Genomic DNA, 21,111 nt, shown 5'->3' on the forward strand with positions numbered 1-21,111 from the left:
GCTTTGCTCATTCCTTCAGGTGACACTGAATGATGAGAGCTAAGTGCCTTGTGCGTGTAGCCTTGCTGCGCGGGTGGCCTTCCCTGATGGCTTGTATCCGCAGCTGCGGGAACAGGCAGAGTACTTCACCATTGGGAGGCATTTCCTGCGGGAACAGCTTGCGTACTGCGCGTAAGGACGTCACGTCTCTGAGCATGGTGGGTCCTGCGTATCCAGTTGGTTTCTGCGCAGACGTCTCTTTTGAAGGTGTCTTGCGGGTCCAACTGGGCTCTGCTGGGACCTACCTCTTCACGCGGTTTCCTTGTCCTTCACTGATTGATTACCGACTGAAACCCATTGTCGTGAAAACTTTCTGATTTGTAGCGTATTATTTTATATATTATTTTATGTCCGGAGTTGTTTCAATAGAAAAGTTTAACAAACAATATCTTTCATACTTGATAGTATTAACCAAGGCCGTCTTCGAGATTTTGGGTGCCCGAGATAGGTACTAAAAAAAGCCCTTAAATAAATGCTTTTTTTATAGAAATTTGACCAAAAAAAATATGATAACAATAAACAAGAGTTATTGTAGCAATAAACAAAGACAGAAATGTTAACTACATCCCCTATTTTTTTTTCTAAACAAACCAATTGAGAGCTTAAGGGGGTGTTTGGGAATTGGGATTCCTTATTTTACCTTCTTATAACTTATATAAGTCATAAGTCATAAGTTATAAGTTACGAAATTGTAATTTATAACTTGTACATTCACAAAGTTTAATTTTTTCAAACACCTTATAACTCATAAGCAAATAAAATAAGCAATCCTAAATAAAATATTTCATATGATATTAACCAATCATAATTCATACATTAGATATGTCCTCGTCTATTCAAGACCAAATACTTTTCGACCAGAAAATTGACTCAAAGAGTAATGAGACGGCTTAACTTTAAAAGTTTAGATGTGTGGAATATTTAAATAAAATCTTGATTTTTTTATATTAAATACAAATAGATATTATTATTATTATGTAGAAACTAAATTTGATTCATGAATTTTGTCTCTAAATTTGTATAAACTAGTGCAACCTATATTTTACAAAAACAATTGCATCAGACGAAGTTGTATTAGACCACCATCTTGAAAATGTTGCAATTGACTAAAAAATAATTGCATTATTTAATAAAAATGTTGCATTAGTTCTAGTGCAACTGCTTTTATAAAATAAAAATAGCATTAGGTCAATTTTTTAATAGCGTAAGTACAGAAACACAAACGGTCTTTTTACAAAATTGAAATGAAATCACAAATCAGGACAAAACCAAAGTAGGAGCAGAAAGTCACCTAGGGGTACATTGCCCACAGCACGAAGTACTGTTACGATTAACCTTGCACTCGAGACTATACCTGAACGAGAGCATGAAGGATTGAGAATGCATGAAATTCTTTGGAGTCTGTGTGTATCTGATGTTGCATTTGTTGATTTGTTGTATGTTTTTCCATGCACCTGTGCCTTGGATATATGCAAGTTGGAGAGTTGTCCAACTCAAAGGGATTAGATAAATGCAACACTTAATTGACGAATTGAGTGTGAACTGAAGGCAACAACTATGGGACTTGAGTACAAAATTAACTTTCAGATGGCAATACTGGAGCCATACAAGAAACATGAGTAAAAAAAACTAAAGGCGACGATGCAAGCAGACATTAAAACGCCACATTGCGTACATCGCTCCTCGCCCCGTCCCGGTCCTGGTACGTCGCGCCTTTGTACTGCCGCTAAACGTGTCTTGTTACAAAAGATACAATTCTGTGAGCCCTCCCACTTATAAACTATTTCAAAGTTTATCATTCCACTGATGTGGGATAAACCCATTTCCGTAGTTTCAAAGTCTCAAGCACACAACTTAGAGTATCGAAGTTGTATTCTTCTTAACTCTGTTTTGGACATGTTTTGGTTCCTTGTGATCTTCTCACATAGAAGAACACGAGCGTCCCAAATAATAAATATATTAGTAACAAATACCAATAATTATTTGTGTCCAAAGTAAATGAAAACACATTTTCGCTAAATTTTTCAACATATATATTGTGATAATGTGACGGTTTGTGGAGGTTTGGTGTTTTGGAATAAAGTGAGGGCTTTTAGAAAAGCTTGGAATCTTATGCGGCTCTGATGTGCGACTTATGGAGGGTCCAACTTTATGGGTGCTCTTAAGATGGTATCATAATCATTATATTTTCTATTTTTAACATATTAGTAGTATTCTTATTTGTTCTAATGTACTCTTTTTTTAACCCACATTGTTTGGGAGGAAAAATAAAATCTTCTTTATAAGAATGTGGATACCTTCTCTATCAAGACGTGTTTGGTCTAATCGAGCAACTCGTCGGGTAAAAATAAAACCTTAAGTATCTAGATACGGCAATCCCGGACTCTTATAGATGACGTTCCATATGACCCAGGTTCGATTCCAGTCCTCAACATTAGTTTCAGCGACACTAGGCGATGATGAAAGACTGACGAGTATGTGACGTTCACTAGTTGGATCCTTGAACTGAACGGTTTTATCTCGCTGCACTGTCATGCCTTCGGGTGAGTGTTCATGACGTTGACTTTAGGTGAGGGTTTTCCCTGGATCGAAAGACGAGTGTATCCTAATATAATAAACTAGCTTTAGAACCCGTGTGATGCACGGGAAGCTCAAAAGAATACAATTAAACTATAGAAATTAAATGATTAAATTAAAAAAACCTATATTTTATCAAATTAAATAGTTTAATAAGTTCAATTTATATTTTATAATGGAATATTCATATGAACACGTGGTTAATTCTCACGCAATTTCCTCGTAATCATGAAAAAGATGAACATATTGATTTCATAAGTTGTAATTATATTTTTTTTAATGAAATAGCGAATTCTAACAAAAGATGATATAAAAAGAGAACATCATATATAAATTTGCATGACTAAAAACACATTTTTGTATTACAAATTTGAAAGAGATGGATGAAAACTCTATGGATCCATGAAGATTGAATAAATACGTGAGAATAAAATTGTTACTCATTCATAATTTCTTCTTGTTTTTTATGGCATTTACGTATTTCCCCTTCCTAAATTTTGAAATTACATATTTCCTCAAACCATGCTTAAAGAATATCGTACATTTTGCATTAAAAACTTGTATTTTGGGGAAATATGTAATTTCAAAGGTTTAGGAAGGAAAAATATGTAAAAATTCCTTTTATATAAATAGCGTTCATTAATTTTTACCACATACACTACTAAAATATTAGCCTAAAGCAACCTTGTTGCTTTTGAAAGAAACATTTACGTTGTCTGATAAAAAAAGTTGCATTAGGTCTAATGCAACTTTACCTAATGCGGCTTTTTTTGTAACATAAAGGTTGCTTTAGAATTCGCTATTTCATTGATTTAATAAAAAAAGGTAGAACTGGTTTCATTAAATAATATAAATATTTTTATTATGCTGACATAAATATCCGCATATTTTTAATCTCTATAATTTAGGTAATTAGTTATTTGATTAAATGATTGATTGATATGTTTTTATTACACTGACATAAATAAATTTTTATTAAAAATAGAAAAATAGTTTGAGCGGGAAATTTTGGCTAAGAATGAATCTTTCAGTGATATGTGTCCAAGTTGTTTTACTTTATTAGAATAGATAGATTTAGCCAGGTGAATAATTTAAAGGATTCGTTGATTGTTAAAAAGGAAAAAATCTCGAACCATTAATCAACCATAGCGTTAGATACGGCATTAAACCAATTCACTAAAAGTTTAAAATAAAAAAAAGTACTTTTCAATTGACAAATTTGACTCAAAGAACAATGAGACAACTTTAGAAGACTAGTTGTGTGGAAATTTCTCAAAACTTGTATGAAGGGTTTTTAGTATGAGTCACTAATATATATAAAAGAAAACTTTGGTGCCGCAAGTGCTTGATTGGGTCACTTGACAGCACCTTAGTGGTCACTTTAGTTTTTTTTATTGTTTATGTTTTAGCTTTTTAGTTCCGGTAACATAACGTAAATCGCTCGAATGCTAATTTGGTTTTTTCTTTTTTTGTTTTAGTTCCGGTAGCGTAACAAACGTGACGGTTGCCGATTGAATTCGCGTAGACTCACCATATTTTGTTTTAGTTTCAGGGCTATAACGAAAACTACCAAATGCCAAGTTTGTTTTTTATTTAGTTCTAATTACCGTAACAAACGCGAAAGAGACCAACTGAATTTGCTTAGACTCGCCACCTTAACGCCTGAGATTAACAACGCTTACGTTTTACCAATGCCCGAGTTTTACCAACCATCGACACCCCATTGGTCAAACTCAATTTTTATACTTTTTTTGTTTTAAGCACGTAATCGAAACCGAAGGAATTCGCATCTTACTGTTTCAACGTCCGGGACCGACAACGCTTGGGTTTTACCAATGACTGGATTTCACCAATTTACCCGCCGGGTGACAAACTAGTTTTATATATAATTGTTTCCTTTTCTTCTAGACAAAATAGCAAAAGACGTCCTTTACGTTTGATCGTTTTATCAATGGACGTCCTTTATCAAAAGAAATGGCAGAAAACATACTTCTTGTTTCAAATTCCTTTCACGTTATGTCCTTTGTGCCTAACCCGGTTAAAATTTTTCGTTAAATCTTATCACGTGCAATGCACATGAGGGTAGTCTTGTAATTTTATAATTTATTTAATATTTAAAACTAAAATGGTAGTAATAATTTTCTCTCTCTCTCTCTCTCTCCCGAACACACACCATATCTCTCTCTCTCTCTCTTATTTCTCTCTCTTCCTCCCTTTCTCTCTCAACAGTCAACATTAAGAACCCATATGGCCGTCACCACTGCGCCGCTACACCTGCAACCACCGACGACGGTGGTTCCCCAATCCCGTCAACACATATGAAGCTAGACCTGCAACCGCCGCCGCACCTACAACCACTGACGACGGTGGTTCCGCCGCACTTGCAACAACCATCGTTATTCTGGAGGATAAAGCTAGAGTTCCGGCAACACGTACAGATCCAAATCACTAACAAGCACGACAGCGTGGTGAATATTTAATCACCTTGTCGTTTTCAATTTGGTCGGTTGCGACATCGATTTGGCGATGGTCGGACGGAAGAAAAGGGGGTAATGGTGAGAAATTGGGTGTAGCCATGAACATGGGGTATAGATTCGTGGTGGTAATTGCAAATCCTTAGTCCTCGTAATTTAGGTGTTTTGGGGCAAAATTTCTGACCTCTCTAGAACCGGAGAAACATATTCAAGATACCGATTTGCTGAAGCATGAAGCGGTGCGTTTTTAACTCGAGTGGATCAAACATTGGAAGTTGAGTGGTGGTGGATGGTGGTGATGAATACCACAGAGAGAAAGAGAGAGAGAGAGAGTATGAGAGAGAAATATATATTTTAAATCTTTTTTAATTTTTTTTTTCAAATTAACTTTAAGCAATCTACACAAAATAGTCTCTTAAAGAGTAGAAAGACAAATTTACCCTCATGTGCCTTGCACATGACTATATTTAACGAAAAAATTAACTTGGTTAGTGTCAAAGGACGTAACGTGAAATGAATTGAAACATGATGTATGCCTTTTGCTATTTCTTTCATTAAAGGACGTCTAATAAAAATCAGGTCAAACATAAAGGACGTCTTTTGCCTTTGTGCCTAACCCGGTTTTTAATATTTATATATGTATATTTGAATTTTAATTTTATTTATTGTAAAAAAGTTAATAATTAATATACTTGAGGTTTGATGATGAAATGGTTTCACAAATAAATGATATGTTATAATCTGGTTTAAAAACTATCTGGGTTTGGTGATACCCATTACCCGTTTATTTTCTTTATTATAAAACTGTTTCTTAATTATAAATAATATTTTTTTTAAAAAAAATAGGATATTAATTTTTAGTATATTCCTATTTTATAGGTTTTTCATATCAAATATTTGATGAGATTAATTTTAAATATAATGAGATGTTATAACCCGTTTAAGAGCTATCTGGATTTGGTGAGACCTTTACCTGTGAATTCGGGTCAAATGCTTGAGAAGCATTTATTTACAAATAAAGCAATCTGATGGATTGAGAGAATAATTGTTTTACATTTTTCGTTTTTTAATATTTATTTTTTGGATTTTAATTTTCTTTATTGTAATAATGTACTTAGGGTATGATGATGAAAGGGTTTCAAAAATAAATGATATGTTATAACCTGTTTAAAAGCTATCTGTATTTGGTGACCCATGACCTGCTTATGTTTTTTACTATAAAATTGTTTATTAATTATAAATAATATCTTTTTCTTTTTAAATTGGGTATTAAATTTTAGTATATCCATGTTTTATAGGATTTTTATATCAAATAATTGGTAAGATTAATTTTTAATTTAATAAGATGTTATAACCCATTTAAGAGTTATCTGGTTTTGGTAAGACCCATACTCATGAATTTGGGTTAAATCAATGAGAGGCCTCCATTTAAAAATCAACCAATCTGGCGGCTTCCATAAAAGGAAGGAAAGACCACATCGCGACATATAGGATTTTAGGGTTTTCGTTTATATATATTATAGATATTTGGATTTTAATTTTCTTTATTGTAAGAAAGTTAATAATATACTTTGGGTTTGATGATGAAACGGTTTCATAAATAAATGATACGTTATAACCCGTTTAAAAGCTATATGGATTTGGTGACCCATGACCCACTTATGTTTTTTACTATAAAATTGTTTATTAATTATAAATAATATCGTTTTCTTTTTGAATTGGATATTAAATTTTATTATATCCCTATTTTATAGTATTTTCATATCAAATAATTGGTAAGATTAATTTTTAATTTAATGGGATGTTATAACCCGTTTAAGAGCTATCTGGTTTTGGTAAGACCCCTACCAATGAATTTTGGTTAAATCAACGAGAGTCATCCATTTAAAAATCAAGCAATCTAGTGGCTTCCATAAAAAGGGGGAACGACCACATCGCGACACGTAGGATTTTAGTGGTTTCATTTATATATATTATAGATAGATTCTAAAAGGAATATCATTTGTTTGTTATAATAATATTATTTATATTTTGGTGCAAAACAGATGCAAGTGTAGGGGTGTGCAACGGCCGAAAGGGTAGCAATTTGCCAACGGAAGAAGAGACGGTAACAATTAACCGAAACAATGGCATATCTAGGATGCGAATCTATGATCCAAATCTAGCCACACTTGACGCACTTGGTGGAATCGGTATTGAACTCATGATCGGTGTTCCTAACGACGAACTTGAGAAGCTCAAGGATCAAAGTGAGGCAGCCACATGGGTTAGAGACCATATCCTAAGTTACCCGTAATAGCACGCATATATAATTTGTATATAATTATATTATATAATCATGTGCTTATCCAGAATCATTGATTGATTGGTTAGCTTTGTTTAGATGAGATTGATATTGATTCAAATCCCAAATATATCGGGATATCTCTTGTATATATAGGAATGTAAACATCAATGAAAGGGAACGATAATTTACATTCTCTTATTCTCTTATATAGTATCACGCAGCCAGCCGGCCCTACCTCTCCTCCTCTAACAATCGGCGGTTCTCAGCCCCTCCCCATCCTCCCCATCCGATTCTCGAATTAATTGAATCAAAATTACACCCCGCAATTACCGTTTCCAACATCAAAACCCTTATCCCGATTACCCTCGACAATGAAACCGAACAATACACATATTGGTCCGTCTTGTTCAAAATCCATTGCCGTGCGTATCAGGTTTACGATCATCTCCTTCCCCACCCCATTCAACCACCACCCGCCTCCTCTTCCACCGAAGCACCTAAACCCGATGACCTATGGGATCGCCTTGATGCCATAGTTCTCCAGTGGATATATGGCACCATCTCCATGGATCTCCTCAACACCATCCTCAAGCCTGACACAACCGCCCACGAAGCCTGGACGACCCTTGAAACCTTGTTTCAAGATAACAAGTCCTCCAGGTGCATTTACCTTACCCAGAAGCTAAACAACACCCGCTTGGATAACTTTGACAATATGGCACCCTACTGCCAAGAGATCAAATTACTCTCCGACCAACTCGCCAATGTCGAAGCACCCCTAACCAACGAGAAGATGGTACAAAAACTTGTCACCGGGCTGAATGAACAATATGAAGGGATCGCCATGCTCATCTCAAACCTTAAACCGTTACCCACGTTCCACGAGGCACGGTCCAAACTCATGCGTGAGTATGATCGAAAAACTAACATGTCTCTTCATGCCTCTCAAAACACAAACATGGCTCTCAACGCCACTACCACTAAAACTGACGCCCCAACCAACAACACCCGGAATGACCTACGCAACACCGACGGTACGTCGGACCGTGGTCGCGGCCGTGGCAGGAGCCGGGGACGTGGCCGAGGCCGCTATGGAGGATGCGGCTCTTCGAACCGGGGAGACTCTTTCTCTACACATGCCCCACAAACACCCGTAACCGGTCGCTGGGTTTTCAACCAACATGGGGTCCTCCATCACAAAATACACAATGGACAGTTCAGCCTCCATGTCCTTATCCCACCTCCTCTCGGCCCACAGGTCATCAAGCCCCGGGAATTCTTGGCCAACGCCCAAATCAGTCTTATGTTGCTGGATACGCGCCCACTGACATCGAGCAAGCCCTTTACACGATGTCTCTCAACCCACCGGATTCACCCTAGGCTATGGACAGTGGAGCAACAACACACATGACGAATCAACCAGGTAACTTCTCGTCTTATTTTAATAATTGCAATAATCGAAACATAATCGTTGGCAATGGCTCGACCATACCCGTTCTTGGACATGGCACCCAAACCTTAAAACCACCTTTCCCACCTTTAAAACTCACCAATGTCCTATACGCACCTAACTTACTTCACAATGATCACATCTCGTCAACACCGGGGCTACCGATGCTTTGATCTTACCACTTGTCAAATGATCACATCTCGTCACGTAATCTTTGACGAACATGTGTTCCCTTTCGCCAAACAACCCTCCCCAAAATTGGACCCTTACTCCTTCCTATCCGATCGGAACCACATCCAATCCATGTCTAAACCACCCGCCCAACCCAATCCACCTCCCGCCACACCCAACACTTCACCCGAACCCACTACTGCCACCACACCACCAGTCCACCCCACCCCTCCACCGGCCAACACAATACCGGCAACTACCTCCCCTGCCTCTCGGCCACACCCTACGGCCGAACCTATCTTGACCTACACTCGTCGCGCCAGACAGCCGAACCCTCAAACACCCCAACACGTACCCATAGCCCAACAGCACGAGTCCATGTCTAACCAGGCCAACCCACAGCCCATACCCGCACCCTCTACACGTACCATGCGCACCCGCACAATGGACGGCATCTCTAAACCAACACCTCAATTTAACCTCCATACTACGTCCATTCAACCCCTACCGACTTCACCCAAAACAGCCTTTGAAACACCGAAATGGCGAGCCGCCATGACCAACGAATTCGATGCACTTATTAAAAATGAGACGTGGGAGTTAGTCCCTCGCCAACCCCACATGAATGTAATTCGAAGCATGTGGATTTTTCGTCACAAGTTAAATCAGACGGTTCGTTGGAGCGCTATAAAGCGCGTTTAGTATGCGATGGTCGGGGACAACATGTTGGCGTAGATTGTGGGGACACCTTCAGTCCGTTTGTCAAACCGGCAACCATTCGCACTGTGTTATCACTTGCGTTATCTCAGGCCTAGGCAGTTCATCAATTGGATGTGACAAACGCTTTCTTACACGGCCACTTAAACGAGACAGTATACATGTATCAGCCCATGGGATTCAGAGACAAAACACGTCCCGACCACGTTTGCTTACTCAAGAAGTCATTATACGGTCTCAAACAGGCGCCCCGGGCATGGTACCAACGCTTCACGGACTATGTGTTGTCGTTGGGTTTTAAACAAAGTCGCAGCGATAATTCCCTATTTATCTACCAGAACGGGCAAGACACCGCATAACTTCTGTTGTACGTGGACGATATATTACTGATCACTTCATCAGATGCCCTTCGGTTACATCTTATGGCACGTCTTGGTTCTGAGTTTGCCATGAACGATCTTGGACCTGTAAGTTACTTCTTGGGAATATCGGTCAATAGAACGGGAAATACAATGTTCTTATCTCAAGAAAAATACATGCGTTAAATTATTCATCAAGCCGGGATGAGTTCATGCAAACCAGTCGTGACACCGGTTGATACAAAGGGTAAACTCAGCTCAAACGGCCCCGAGTATGAAAATACGTCCCTCTACAGAAGCCTCGCTGGTGCCCTTTAATATCTAGCCTTCACACGTCCGGATATTTCGTATACGGTTAAGCAAATTTGCATGTACATGCACTCTCCTCGTTACTCTCACTAGAACGCTCTGCAACGAATAATCCGATACATCCAGGGAACTTCTCACCTCGGGCTGACCTTAGGCCTGATCACACCTCACTCTCTCCGGGCCTACACCGATGCTGATTGGGCTGGATGCCCTGACTCCAGAAGATCAACTTTAGGTTATTGCGTATACTTTGGCAACAATCTACTTTCATGGTCCTCGAAATGCCAAAGTACTATCTCCCGATCCAGCGCAGAAGCAAAGTACCGAGGAATCGCCAACGTAATTGTAGAGATATGTTGGCTCCGTAACCTCCTTATGGAACTTCATCATCCCCTTAGTCGAGCATCGTTGGTGTACTGTGACAATATCAGCTCCATCTACCGATCGGGCAATCCAGTTCAACATCAGAGAACAAAGCATATCGAACTCGATATTCATTTTGTCCGGGAACATGTTCAGAGAGGTCGCGTTCGAGTTCTTCATGTTCCCTCACGATATCAAGTTGCAGACATTTTCACGAAAGGTCTACCGAAGGTGTTATTCGAAGATTTTCGGGCCAGTCTCAGCCTTCGCGAACCTCCGGCTTCAACTGCGGGGGTCTAATAGCACGCATATATAATTTGTATATAATTATATTATATAATCATGTGCTTATCTAGAATCATTGATTGATTGGTTAGCTTTGTTTAGATGAGATTGATATTGATTCAAATCCCAAATATATCGGGATATCTCTTGTATATATAGGAATGTAAACATCAATGAAAGGGGACGATAATTTACATTCTCTTATTCTCTTATAACCCGGATGTCAACTTCAAATACATTGTTGTTGGAAACGAAGTTGATCCGGATCCACAAAAGGAAAGTAGTCGATACCTGTATGCTCTACTCCCCGCCATGCAAAATGTCCATAAAGCCCTTAAAGACCTGGGCCTTGACCGAATTAAGGTGTCGACCGCAACCTACGATGGTCTTTTGACAAACACCTATCCACCAAGCAAAGGTTAATATAAAGCGAAAGGGTTTATTGAGCCAATAATCAGATTTCTAGTAGAAAACGAATCGCCAATGCTAGCCAATATCTATCCTTACTTTGGTTACCTTGGTGATCCTAATAGAAATCTCCAATATGCACTATTTACCGCACAACGAAGCGTAGTGCCCGATCAAGATTTACAATATTCCAATCTCTTTGATGCCATGGTGGACTCGCATTATGCAGCTCTAAATCGTGTTGGAGGGGGGAGTTTGGATATTGTGGTGTCAGAGAGTGGATGGCCTTCGGCAGGTGGTCTGGAAGGGGTGACGACTTTAGAGAACGCAGGAACTTACTATAAGATTTGATCGGGCACGTTAGTGGTGCAATGGGTACACCATTGAAGCGCGGGAAAGATATCGAGACGTATTTGTTTGCGATGTTTGATGAGAACGAGAAAAGTAAGAATGGTGAAGCGGAGACGGAGAATCATTTGGGGATTTTCAACCCTGATAGTAGAACCTTGAAGTATGATTTGAGCTTCAATTAAAAAATCTCAACATTTGGGAAAATAATGTATGTGATTTGTTGTTATTGATGATATGGAAAAATAAACGTTTAACAATGTATTGAATTAAAAGTGTTTTATGATATGTCACCATTTTATTTGCATTGTTTACCTCTTTAAATCTGTAACACGCTACACACATTGATTATCATAGTTCTCGTAATATTTATGTTCATGTATAATTAAAAACGTTCTTTAAAGGTTGTGTTAAGTGGTGTCCCTTTTGAATACGGTTCAAGTCCTAATAAAACCGATGTAATCTTAAAAGTAGATCATATTGTCGTAATAAAAAAAGTTCATATACACTATGCACTGCTGCACATCTGTAATGCTACTGAGTAGAGCTTGAACTCGGCATACATTTGTCAATTCGTCATTTAAGCGTTGTTTAAATTACATCGTAATTTGACTCTTATTTTATCTTTCAAATAACATATTCTTTTAACACACGGTAAATACATACATATAATTAAAAGGGGAACAGGTTACTAAACATATCTAGAATGTCATGCATTCGTATAAGTAGGTAACACGTCAAATTTGACTTTTACTCTTCTGTTTTACATCTATATATATGAGCGTATACAAAGTCTTGTATACGACTATAAAGATGGTGACAACGGCATATACATCTATACGGTGTTAAATCATATGTTTCGGGTTATCACATGTAGAGGTGAGTAAAACGCGAACCATAACCGAAAATCAAACCATTAACCTAAAAGTTTAACCAAAACTGACAAAACCGATCGGTTATGGTTAACCAAACAATTACTACACTATTTGTGTGTTTTCCAAATTTTATACCCCTATTTTTATTTTTATATTACCTCAATTTTTTGAAACCAACATATTTCAGCTTAAAAACTTTATAATTCAAGTGGGTAGTTGGAACAAACCAATTTCAACCGAAACAAACAATAAAAATATTCCGGACAATTAATCGAACTTAACCGAACCCGAAACTTAACCAAGTCCTGTTCATTTTTAAACTCAACCCTACTCCTCCAACTGAAAAACTTAACTGATGACGGTCGTATGTCCGGCCGGTTTGATTCGCTTTGGTCCGATGGCGGACCCGGTCCGAAACGATGTGAGTCGTTTTGTACGTATTTTAATTTTAATTAATTTAGTAGTTTTTGGTTAGTGTTTGCATCAGTAACTGTAATCCTAGGGGTGTAAACGAGCGAGTCTAGGTTCGAGCTCCGCTCGTGAGTAGCTTTTTGAGCTCAATTCTTGACTAGTTTTTTGAGTTCGAGATGGCTCGTTTTGAGTTCTATTATTAAAGCTTGAGCTGGGCTCGTGAGCAGTTTTTTCTAAGGTCGAGCTCAACTTAGGCTTGACTTGTTTATTATTTATTAAATATAAATTATTTTACTTGTATTTGTACTTGTAGTTTGTATATATTTTGATTTTATTTATATTTAACAGAATACATACTATTTACTTACTTTTATCATAATTATGTATATTTAAATAATTTTTATAAAGATATATATTTAATATATTAACTATATGTTTACATAAATACTAGGCTTCGAGCTTGGCTCGTTTCGAGCTCTATTTCTAAAGCTAGAGCTCGGTTAATTTTTCAAGCTTGATAGGCTTGTTTCATTCTCTGTTTCTAAAGTCCGAGCTGAGCGTGATTAGTTTTTCAAGCTTGAGCTCGGCTTGCTTCATGCTTAATTTTTTTAGTCCAAGCTTGTCTCATGTGTTGTTTTTTAAGCTTGGCTCGGCTCAGGCTGGACTTGTTGATTATTTTACTTATATTTATACTATTTTTTTTGTATATTTTATCAATTATTTTATATATGTAACATAATACTTATTATTTACTTACTTTTATCATAATTTTATATAAAAATATATATCTAATATATTAAATGAAAGTTATATAGGTAATAGGCTTGTTTAGTTACGCGGGCCTGCTCGAGCTCAACAAGTGAAGTTCGGGCTCCGGCTCATTTAGTCTTGAGCTCTTTTAAGCGCGGCTCGATTCAAGTCTTTAGCTAGCCGATCTTGAGTAGCTCATGGCTTGGCTCATCTGCACCCATAAATTTTTCTTATCCGTTTATGTATTAGTTTCCTATACGTTTGCTTTATTATCTTTGTAAGTTGTGATAGTTTTTTTGGAAAATTTGAATTTGTGCAGCAATTGAAGGGTGGATTATTCTGGTAACTGGAGTACATGAAGAAGCCCAAGAGGATGACTTACAAAATGCATTTGGGGAGTTTGGGGAAATCAAGAATTTACATCTGAATCTTGACCGTCGGACTGGTTTTGTGAAGGTAAAGTGATCTGATTAGTTAGATTTTCTTGTTGTATACTGCTATACTTGTATGATAGATAGGCTTTGTAAACGAACCAAATGTTCATGAACCGTTTGGCTGGAAGTTCGTTTATTTAACAAACGGACGAAAATGGGAAAAAAAAATTGTTCGTTCATGAACACGTTTTGTTTGTTCATTTGCTCGTTTATGCTCGTTCATCTTTTTGATGAACGAAAATAAACAAAAAAACATTGTTCGATTATATGTGTGTGTTCGTGTTCCTCAGTTAAAGTTAAATGAACGAAAACGAACGCAAGCATGCCCTCGTTTGTGTTCGTTTGACATTTATATACGGTTTTTGATTTCCAAGTGATAAGTAGCTTCACACAGTTCCCTCTCGGTTGAATTATATTTATTCTGGTTATGATTGATGATATTCTAAAGTAGGTGACATTTAATTTTGTAATTAATGTTTGGAGGCTTAAATTGTGGTTTAAAATATCTATTATTCAGGCCAGCATTGAATTTCTAATTTATATTTTTATTTATGCTATTTATGATGTGACATATTTATAATACAGGGGTATGCACTGATTGAATATGAAAACTATGAGGAAGCAGAGAAAGCAATAACTTCAATGGATGGAGGCGAACTGCTGACTCAGAAAGTCAACATTGACTGGGCATTCAGCAAGGGTCCATTTAGAAGAAGAAACAATAGGAGAAGGTATGTTTTCTATTAATATTATTTCCAACATTCAAACAGCCCATGTAAACATGTTTTGTGTCACTGTCTTGGTCAATCTGGGCAATCATTAAGTCTTGTGGTTTGAAATATCATCAACTTAAATAATGTACGAAACCAAAACGGGTCAAATGGGTTACAAACAGGTTCACATGGGTGGTTGGACTCAAGTAGTTATGACTTGAATAGATGCCCAATTAAGTCATACATGTAATCAACGGGTCGACGATTAAATATTAATTTCTTTTATAGAGTTTTTAATTGTTTTTTGTTGTATAAACTTTAAGTTCATTTTTTTACCTATAGAATCTTATTTTTAGTTTTTTTGTACATTTGTGACTTATAAAGTTTCTAATCGCGTTATCTATGCGTGGGCACAGGTCAAGAAGTCCGAGGAAGAGATTCTGATCTGCGTTGCTGAAGCAACATTGTGCGGTCGTGCCGGATTTGTTTGTGTTTTGTTTTAGGTTGAAAAGTTTAACTCCTAATTTGTCTTTAGTATCATTTGATCTGGTGTTGTGTATTTGAAGGTTTTAGTTGGTGTGAAGATAATGCATATTTTCTGCGTTTCGTAAGCGAGTTTGATATTTTAACAATCTGCAACAAGATTATTGGAGAGATGCAATGCTTTTGGTGTGTTGTTCTCTGCTGTTATATTTATCAACATGATCTTGTCAAGCTCGACTTATTTAGAGGTGGCAAAATGAACAGGCTTGGATATAAATTGACTTCACCCACCCAAAAAGCGAATGAGAAGGAATCTAAAACAGTTAGTGACTATCGTAATACGAGCATAAAACTGAAAAAACAAAAGCACATCCAAAATAACAATCCTGCTTGATGTTTTCGCAAAAATTGAAATTTCATTTAGTTCTGCTTGATGTTTTCGCAAAAATTGAAATTTTGTTTAGATTTTGCATGCAATAAAAAAGAAACGAATATATAAGAACTTAATTAGTAGTTTAACCCAAATATTCAATTATATTAATTGACAATGAAATAAAAAAATACCAAAAAAAAAAGAATTTTTTGGTTTTTTGATTCGGTTTTAGCAAATACCAACTCACGCGCACCCTAGATACGAGCTAATATGAGGTAAATGGGCAATAAATGGTTGCAATACGACAAAAACTTGTATCGTCATACATTAGCCCGATAAGCAATAATCACGGCTGAAACTGTCGCAATCTATCAATTAATACAACTCTAGACTATTCACAAATGCAGAATTGCAGCTCCAAAATTTCACAACATGTATGTTATACACCAATGCGAACGGACTCGTTTGTCCTTTCATCTATAAAAGAGTGAGTCGGTTCATCATCTTCATCATTGTCATCATCATAATCTTCATCATCATTGTCATCTTCATTATCATCAAGTTCGTCATCAAAACGATTATTCTCATTAACAACCGTTTGTTGATCATTAAAATGATGATCGGTTTGTCCAACTAACTCACTAGCTTCCGCTTTCTCTTCAACTGTATTAGCCAACGACAAAAGAATATTCTTGGCTTTCTTGTCGGGGACAACCCCGCTAGACTCCATCTCTTTGTACCAAATCAAAGCATCTCCAAAATCCCGATTCTTTCCATATGCATCCATAATTGTAGTATAAATAGTTTGATTGGCTTTAATACCATGTAACTGCATTTCCTCGTATTTCTTCATCATAGTTTCAAGATCATTTGTTCTCGCATAACCTTTGATTAATGTTCCATAAGTGACAACGTTAGGTTCAAGCCCATCATGTTTTATTCTTCTGAAAAACTTCTCGGCTCCTTCCATGTCGGATGCATTCACGTATGATGATAACATTGTTGTGTATGAGCATAGATCAGGGGTACATCTGTTAAAACACAAGCAATTAAAGGTGGAAAACCTGTAAATTATGAACCGCACGAGAACACGAGCAAACCCACAAATGACTGAACATGAATAATAAATGGATGTGGTTTTCTTGCTCGTGTTCGTTTATGTCCCTTGGGTTTACAAACGTAAACATAACTGAACATAGATGAACGAACATAAAACTGAGCTAAAACCAATTAAAAGTAATGTGAAAAAAACAATGTATTGGGCCTAAAAAGTTATTAAATTAAACTAAGTTGTAATGGGCCAAAAATTTTAAATATATTAACAAACAAACTTAAACAAACGTAGACTAATGAACATAAGTAAACGTAAACGAACAAAAATGAATGAATGAATGAGACATGTGATCATGTTCGCTCATTTTGCTAAAGGAACGCAATTTTTTGTTCATGTTCGTTCGTTTATTAAATAGACAAACATAAACGAAGCGTTCACTGAAAGTTCGGTTCGTTTACCAGCTAGCCATAGTTTAAGAAATTTACCTGTCCCTTCGCATGCTTTTAAAGACGATCTTCGCCTGGTCTACCATTCCAGATATTGCAAACGCGTCAAGCAAGATGTTATACGCCTTTTGTGTTGGCCTGAATCAGTTTATTCAAAGATTTAATAAAGAGGACTCAAGATGTTAACATATACCGTAATAATTTTGTTTTGTAATCAAGATAAACGCACTAGTTATTATAGAGGACGAAGCAAACCTTACACCAGCATCCAACATCTCTTCGAAAACAGCTAACGCCTCTTCTTCCCTTCGTGCTTTCCCATAAGCACTAATTAGTAACGCATAGCTCACAACATCAGGTTTCACCTTAGCTCTTTGCATCTACATAATCAATTAAATTACAAACGGCATTAATACAAAGTTACAAATATCTTTAAGAGCAATATCATTTTGTTTTAGCTTACATGATCATAGATTTTTGCAACCTCTTTATAATTAGTTTCAAATGACATCAAACTATTATAAGTCACTGAGGTTTGTTGAAGCCCTCTTTCATTCATCATTGAAAATAGCTTCCGTGCCTTATCGCTCTTCCCGGCTTTTTTGTACATATAAATCATCATATGAAACATTTGTTGGTCAGGACATAAAGATGACGCCTCATCAGTCAAAATTGCTTCAAATACTTCTTCAGCTTCTTCATATTTGTCTGCCTGCAATATCCATATATCCAAATAAACAATCATAGAAATAACAAGAATGAAGAAACATTTAAAAAGTATAATTATTACCTCAACAAATATTTTAAGAATTATTTGATATGTTACAGCAGACGGTTCAGGTCCTGAAGATTGCATTCTTCTAAATATCGCTTCCGCTTTGTTGTATTGACTGCCTTTTCCATATGCTTCCATTAGAGCCGTATGAGATATAACACTCGGTGAATAACCCTTTTTGTTTATATAACTAAAAACCCGTTCGGCTTTATTAAAATCGCCTTGTTTTCCATAAGCAGTTATTAGCATCAACGCATCCATTTCATTAAAATTCCACCAATGTTGAGTTCTAAGCCACTCGAGAATCTACAAAAGATAACATTAGGTCTGTAAATGACCTGAACGTTCAATATAAAATTCATTTATTAAATAAACGAACAAACATGAACAAAAACTTTTGTTCATTTAGTTAAACGAACACACATGAACACGTGTCTCATACGTTCATTAATGCTCGTTACTTTATATTCATTTATGTTCACAAATTTACGCTTGTTAAAGTTCGTTAATATATAAATTTTTGGGCCAGTTACAGCTTAGTCAAGTTATAATAATTTCGCGTTGTTCTTCAAATTATTTTAATTTTTTTCAGAGAAAAATACATAATTCAAATTTTAAATCCAAACAGAAGGCAAACGGGCAACAAGTTGCGTCACTATGTTATGTCCGTTCATCTATGTTCAATTATGTTCGCTCGTGTACATTCGTGAACCATTCATTTATACTGCTAACAAATGAACATAAACGAATACAAGCATGCTTCGTTTGCATTCGTTTGGTTTGTTTACAAGCCTAAAGGGCGTTCAACCAAAAAAGAGCATTCAGTTATGAAAAGTTTGAATATTGTTTTACCTCTGCAACAATATTCCATTTCTTTTGTTGCTTAAATCTAACTAACGTTCCCAAAACTAGGTCTTTTGGAAGAGGCTGGTTCTTAGTTCTTCGTGTTCTGAGCACGGAAACCGCAGACCCCACTTCATCAATTTCATTCATCATCTTCCTCCAGTTCTTTTGATCCGCCTCGTCAGCATCATCTTTAAATTCGTCAACTTTTTTCCTTTTCTGCATGAACTTTCTAGGTGTTAACATACCTTGACAGACCACTTTTGCTTGTTTTTGCCTATTGAAGTTGACATCAAAGCGATATACACCAAGAATCTGCTCACTAGAGTATTAAAGTGTGTTAATATAATGTATTAACCCTTTTTCAAAATCATATGCATCCCATTTTTCAATATATACATGTTACTTTTTGTTGATTGTTATCTTCATATGGATCTTGAAAAATTTCTTCAGAGTTTATTGCGTGGACAGTTCGTGTGGTATGTGCTGATTTTTGTCCCCAACTTCAAAAGGCTACACCTTTAGTCCAATAATTTGCACAATTGTAATGAAGATAGTCCCTCAAATGGATGGATTAACCTTAACGGTTAAATGCGTGTCAAATGGCACGCATTTAATGGACAAAGTTAACATCCATCGGCCAACCATTTCTTATGCAAGCTATTGAACTAAAGGTGTAATTTTTCAAAGTTGGGGACCAAAAACCAAATCGACCATCCGTGTAATAAACTCATTTCTTCATGTTCACAATCACCAAAAACCAAAACTTGTGATTTGTGTACTCAAAAGTGTAACATTTCATTCAGTTTGGAAGTAGAAAATCGAACTATTAGATTTCAAAAGTCACCTTGTATCACATTTCTCTACATGTTTAGCTAATCATGATATGATATTATCCTAATCATAGAAATCTAGATATCGATTTTGTTTACTATGACTGCAATAACTCTGAAAACATATTATATCATATCAAATACGAGTTACTCAAGTACAATGTCATGGCTACCATATATAAAATGACTAAAATGCCCCTGTATACATAATCTATCTAACAAGTAACAAACTCACAACATTAGGGCTTTTCAGTCCAACAAACCAGAAAATCACAGATCAACTATAAGCGTTCAATATTCACAGCACCTAATCACATAATTACATCTTTTATGTTAACAATTAGTAAAATCATCTTGCAATGAAGTTGAACTATTCTCAGTTTTAGTCAGAAACATGAAACGGTACAATTGACTATAACAACAATTACAAATACAGCTAAATCGGCAAAAAATTTAAAGCTCAAGCTCGCTCGCTCACTCGTTTGTTTCGAATTCTATTTCTAAAGCTTGAGCTCGGCTCATTTACTATTTATCAATTATTTTACTTATATGTATACTTATTTATAGACATATATGTTGAATTATAATTTTTATATATAACATAATGCATATTATTTACTTATTTTTTATCATAACTTTATAAAATATATATTTAATCAATTAAATAAAAGGCTCGTTTATGCACGCAAGCCAGCTCGAGCTCGTTTCAAGTCTATCTTGAGTAGCTCATGAGCGGCTTGGCACGAATGCATCCCTAGCAACGAAATTGAAGTATTCTAATTTATAATGACAAGCATGAAACGATACAATTGACTGTATAATTAAGCACAAATACAGACTACAGTACGCATACCCTAATAAACCTAAATTTGCAAAAAATAATATTGTATTAAAGTAATAATTTTCACTGACTTGAAGTAGGAAATTGAAGAGTGACGAGTACGAGGAATGGAGAGAGTGTGAGACAGTGAAGCCGCCATGTCGTGGATTGCACGGCCGCCGGTGGTTGGATTGGATGATTGAATTTGAGAGGAAGATGGGATAAGGTTTTACAGGGGTTTAGTTTGTCAGATTTATTTATTTGCTATATTACGAGCAGGGCTAGAATAAATAAATTTAACACGATATAAAATACAAATAATGTGTTAAATTGCTTATGTAAGCATGTAGTTTACAATAGTTTCACAGATTGGTTTATATAGTTTAGTAACTTTAAATTTTATGCTGTTCTACCAATTTTGTGAAACTTTTTATTTTTATTTTCACCTATATATATATATATGTGTATGTATATATAGGGTGAGGTTAGATTAAGAAGTAAAATATGTTTAAAA

General features: G+C 36.1%; 2 protein-coding genes and 1 pseudogene across 2 annotated transcripts; 2 read left to right on the forward strand and 1 right to left on the reverse strand.

Annotated features, from left to right (window-relative positions):
- Window positions 1-2,431: 2,431 nt before the first annotated feature.
- On the forward strand, window positions 2,432-11,984 carry LOC143567411 (glucan endo-1,3-beta-glucosidase pseudogene; annotated as a pseudogene).
- A 1,042-nt stretch (window positions 11,985-13,026) lies between these two features.
- LOC143567401 (RNA-binding protein Y14A-like) lies at window positions 13,027-15,753 on the forward strand. Its single transcript, XM_077053837.1, has 4 exons — window positions 13,027-13,083; window positions 14,143-14,279; window positions 14,843-14,988; window positions 15,387-15,753. The coding sequence occupies exons 1-4, from the start codon at window positions 13,029-13,031 to the stop codon at window positions 15,412-15,414; spliced, it is 366 nt and encodes a 121-aa protein (XP_076909952.1). The 5' UTR covers window positions 13,027-13,028; the 3' UTR covers window positions 15,415-15,753.
- A 471-nt stretch (window positions 15,754-16,224) lies between these two features.
- LOC143567402 (pentatricopeptide repeat-containing protein At3g59040-like) lies at window positions 16,225-20,814 on the reverse strand. The gene is made up of 7 exons (XM_077053838.1): window positions 20,690-20,814; window positions 18,954-19,266; window positions 18,117-18,407; window positions 17,790-18,038; window positions 17,582-17,706; window positions 17,366-17,464; window positions 16,225-16,857 (listed from the first exon to the last, which is right to left on the reverse strand). Exons 1-7 carry the CDS (start codon window positions 20,755-20,757, stop codon window positions 16,266-16,268), a joined length of 1,737 nt encoding a protein of 578 aa, XP_076909953.1. The 5' UTR covers window positions 20,758-20,814; the 3' UTR covers window positions 16,225-16,265.
- Between the last annotated feature and the right edge of the window lie 297 nt (window positions 20,815-21,111).

This window comes from Bidens hawaiensis, unplaced genomic scaffold, assembly GCF_021521415.1.
Source record: "Bidens hawaiensis isolate Kalapana, Puna unplaced genomic scaffold, B.hawaiensis_p1.1 tig00023396_1, whole genome shotgun sequence".
Taxonomy (NCBI): domain Eukaryota; kingdom Viridiplantae; phylum Streptophyta; class Magnoliopsida; order Asterales; family Asteraceae; genus Bidens; species Bidens hawaiensis.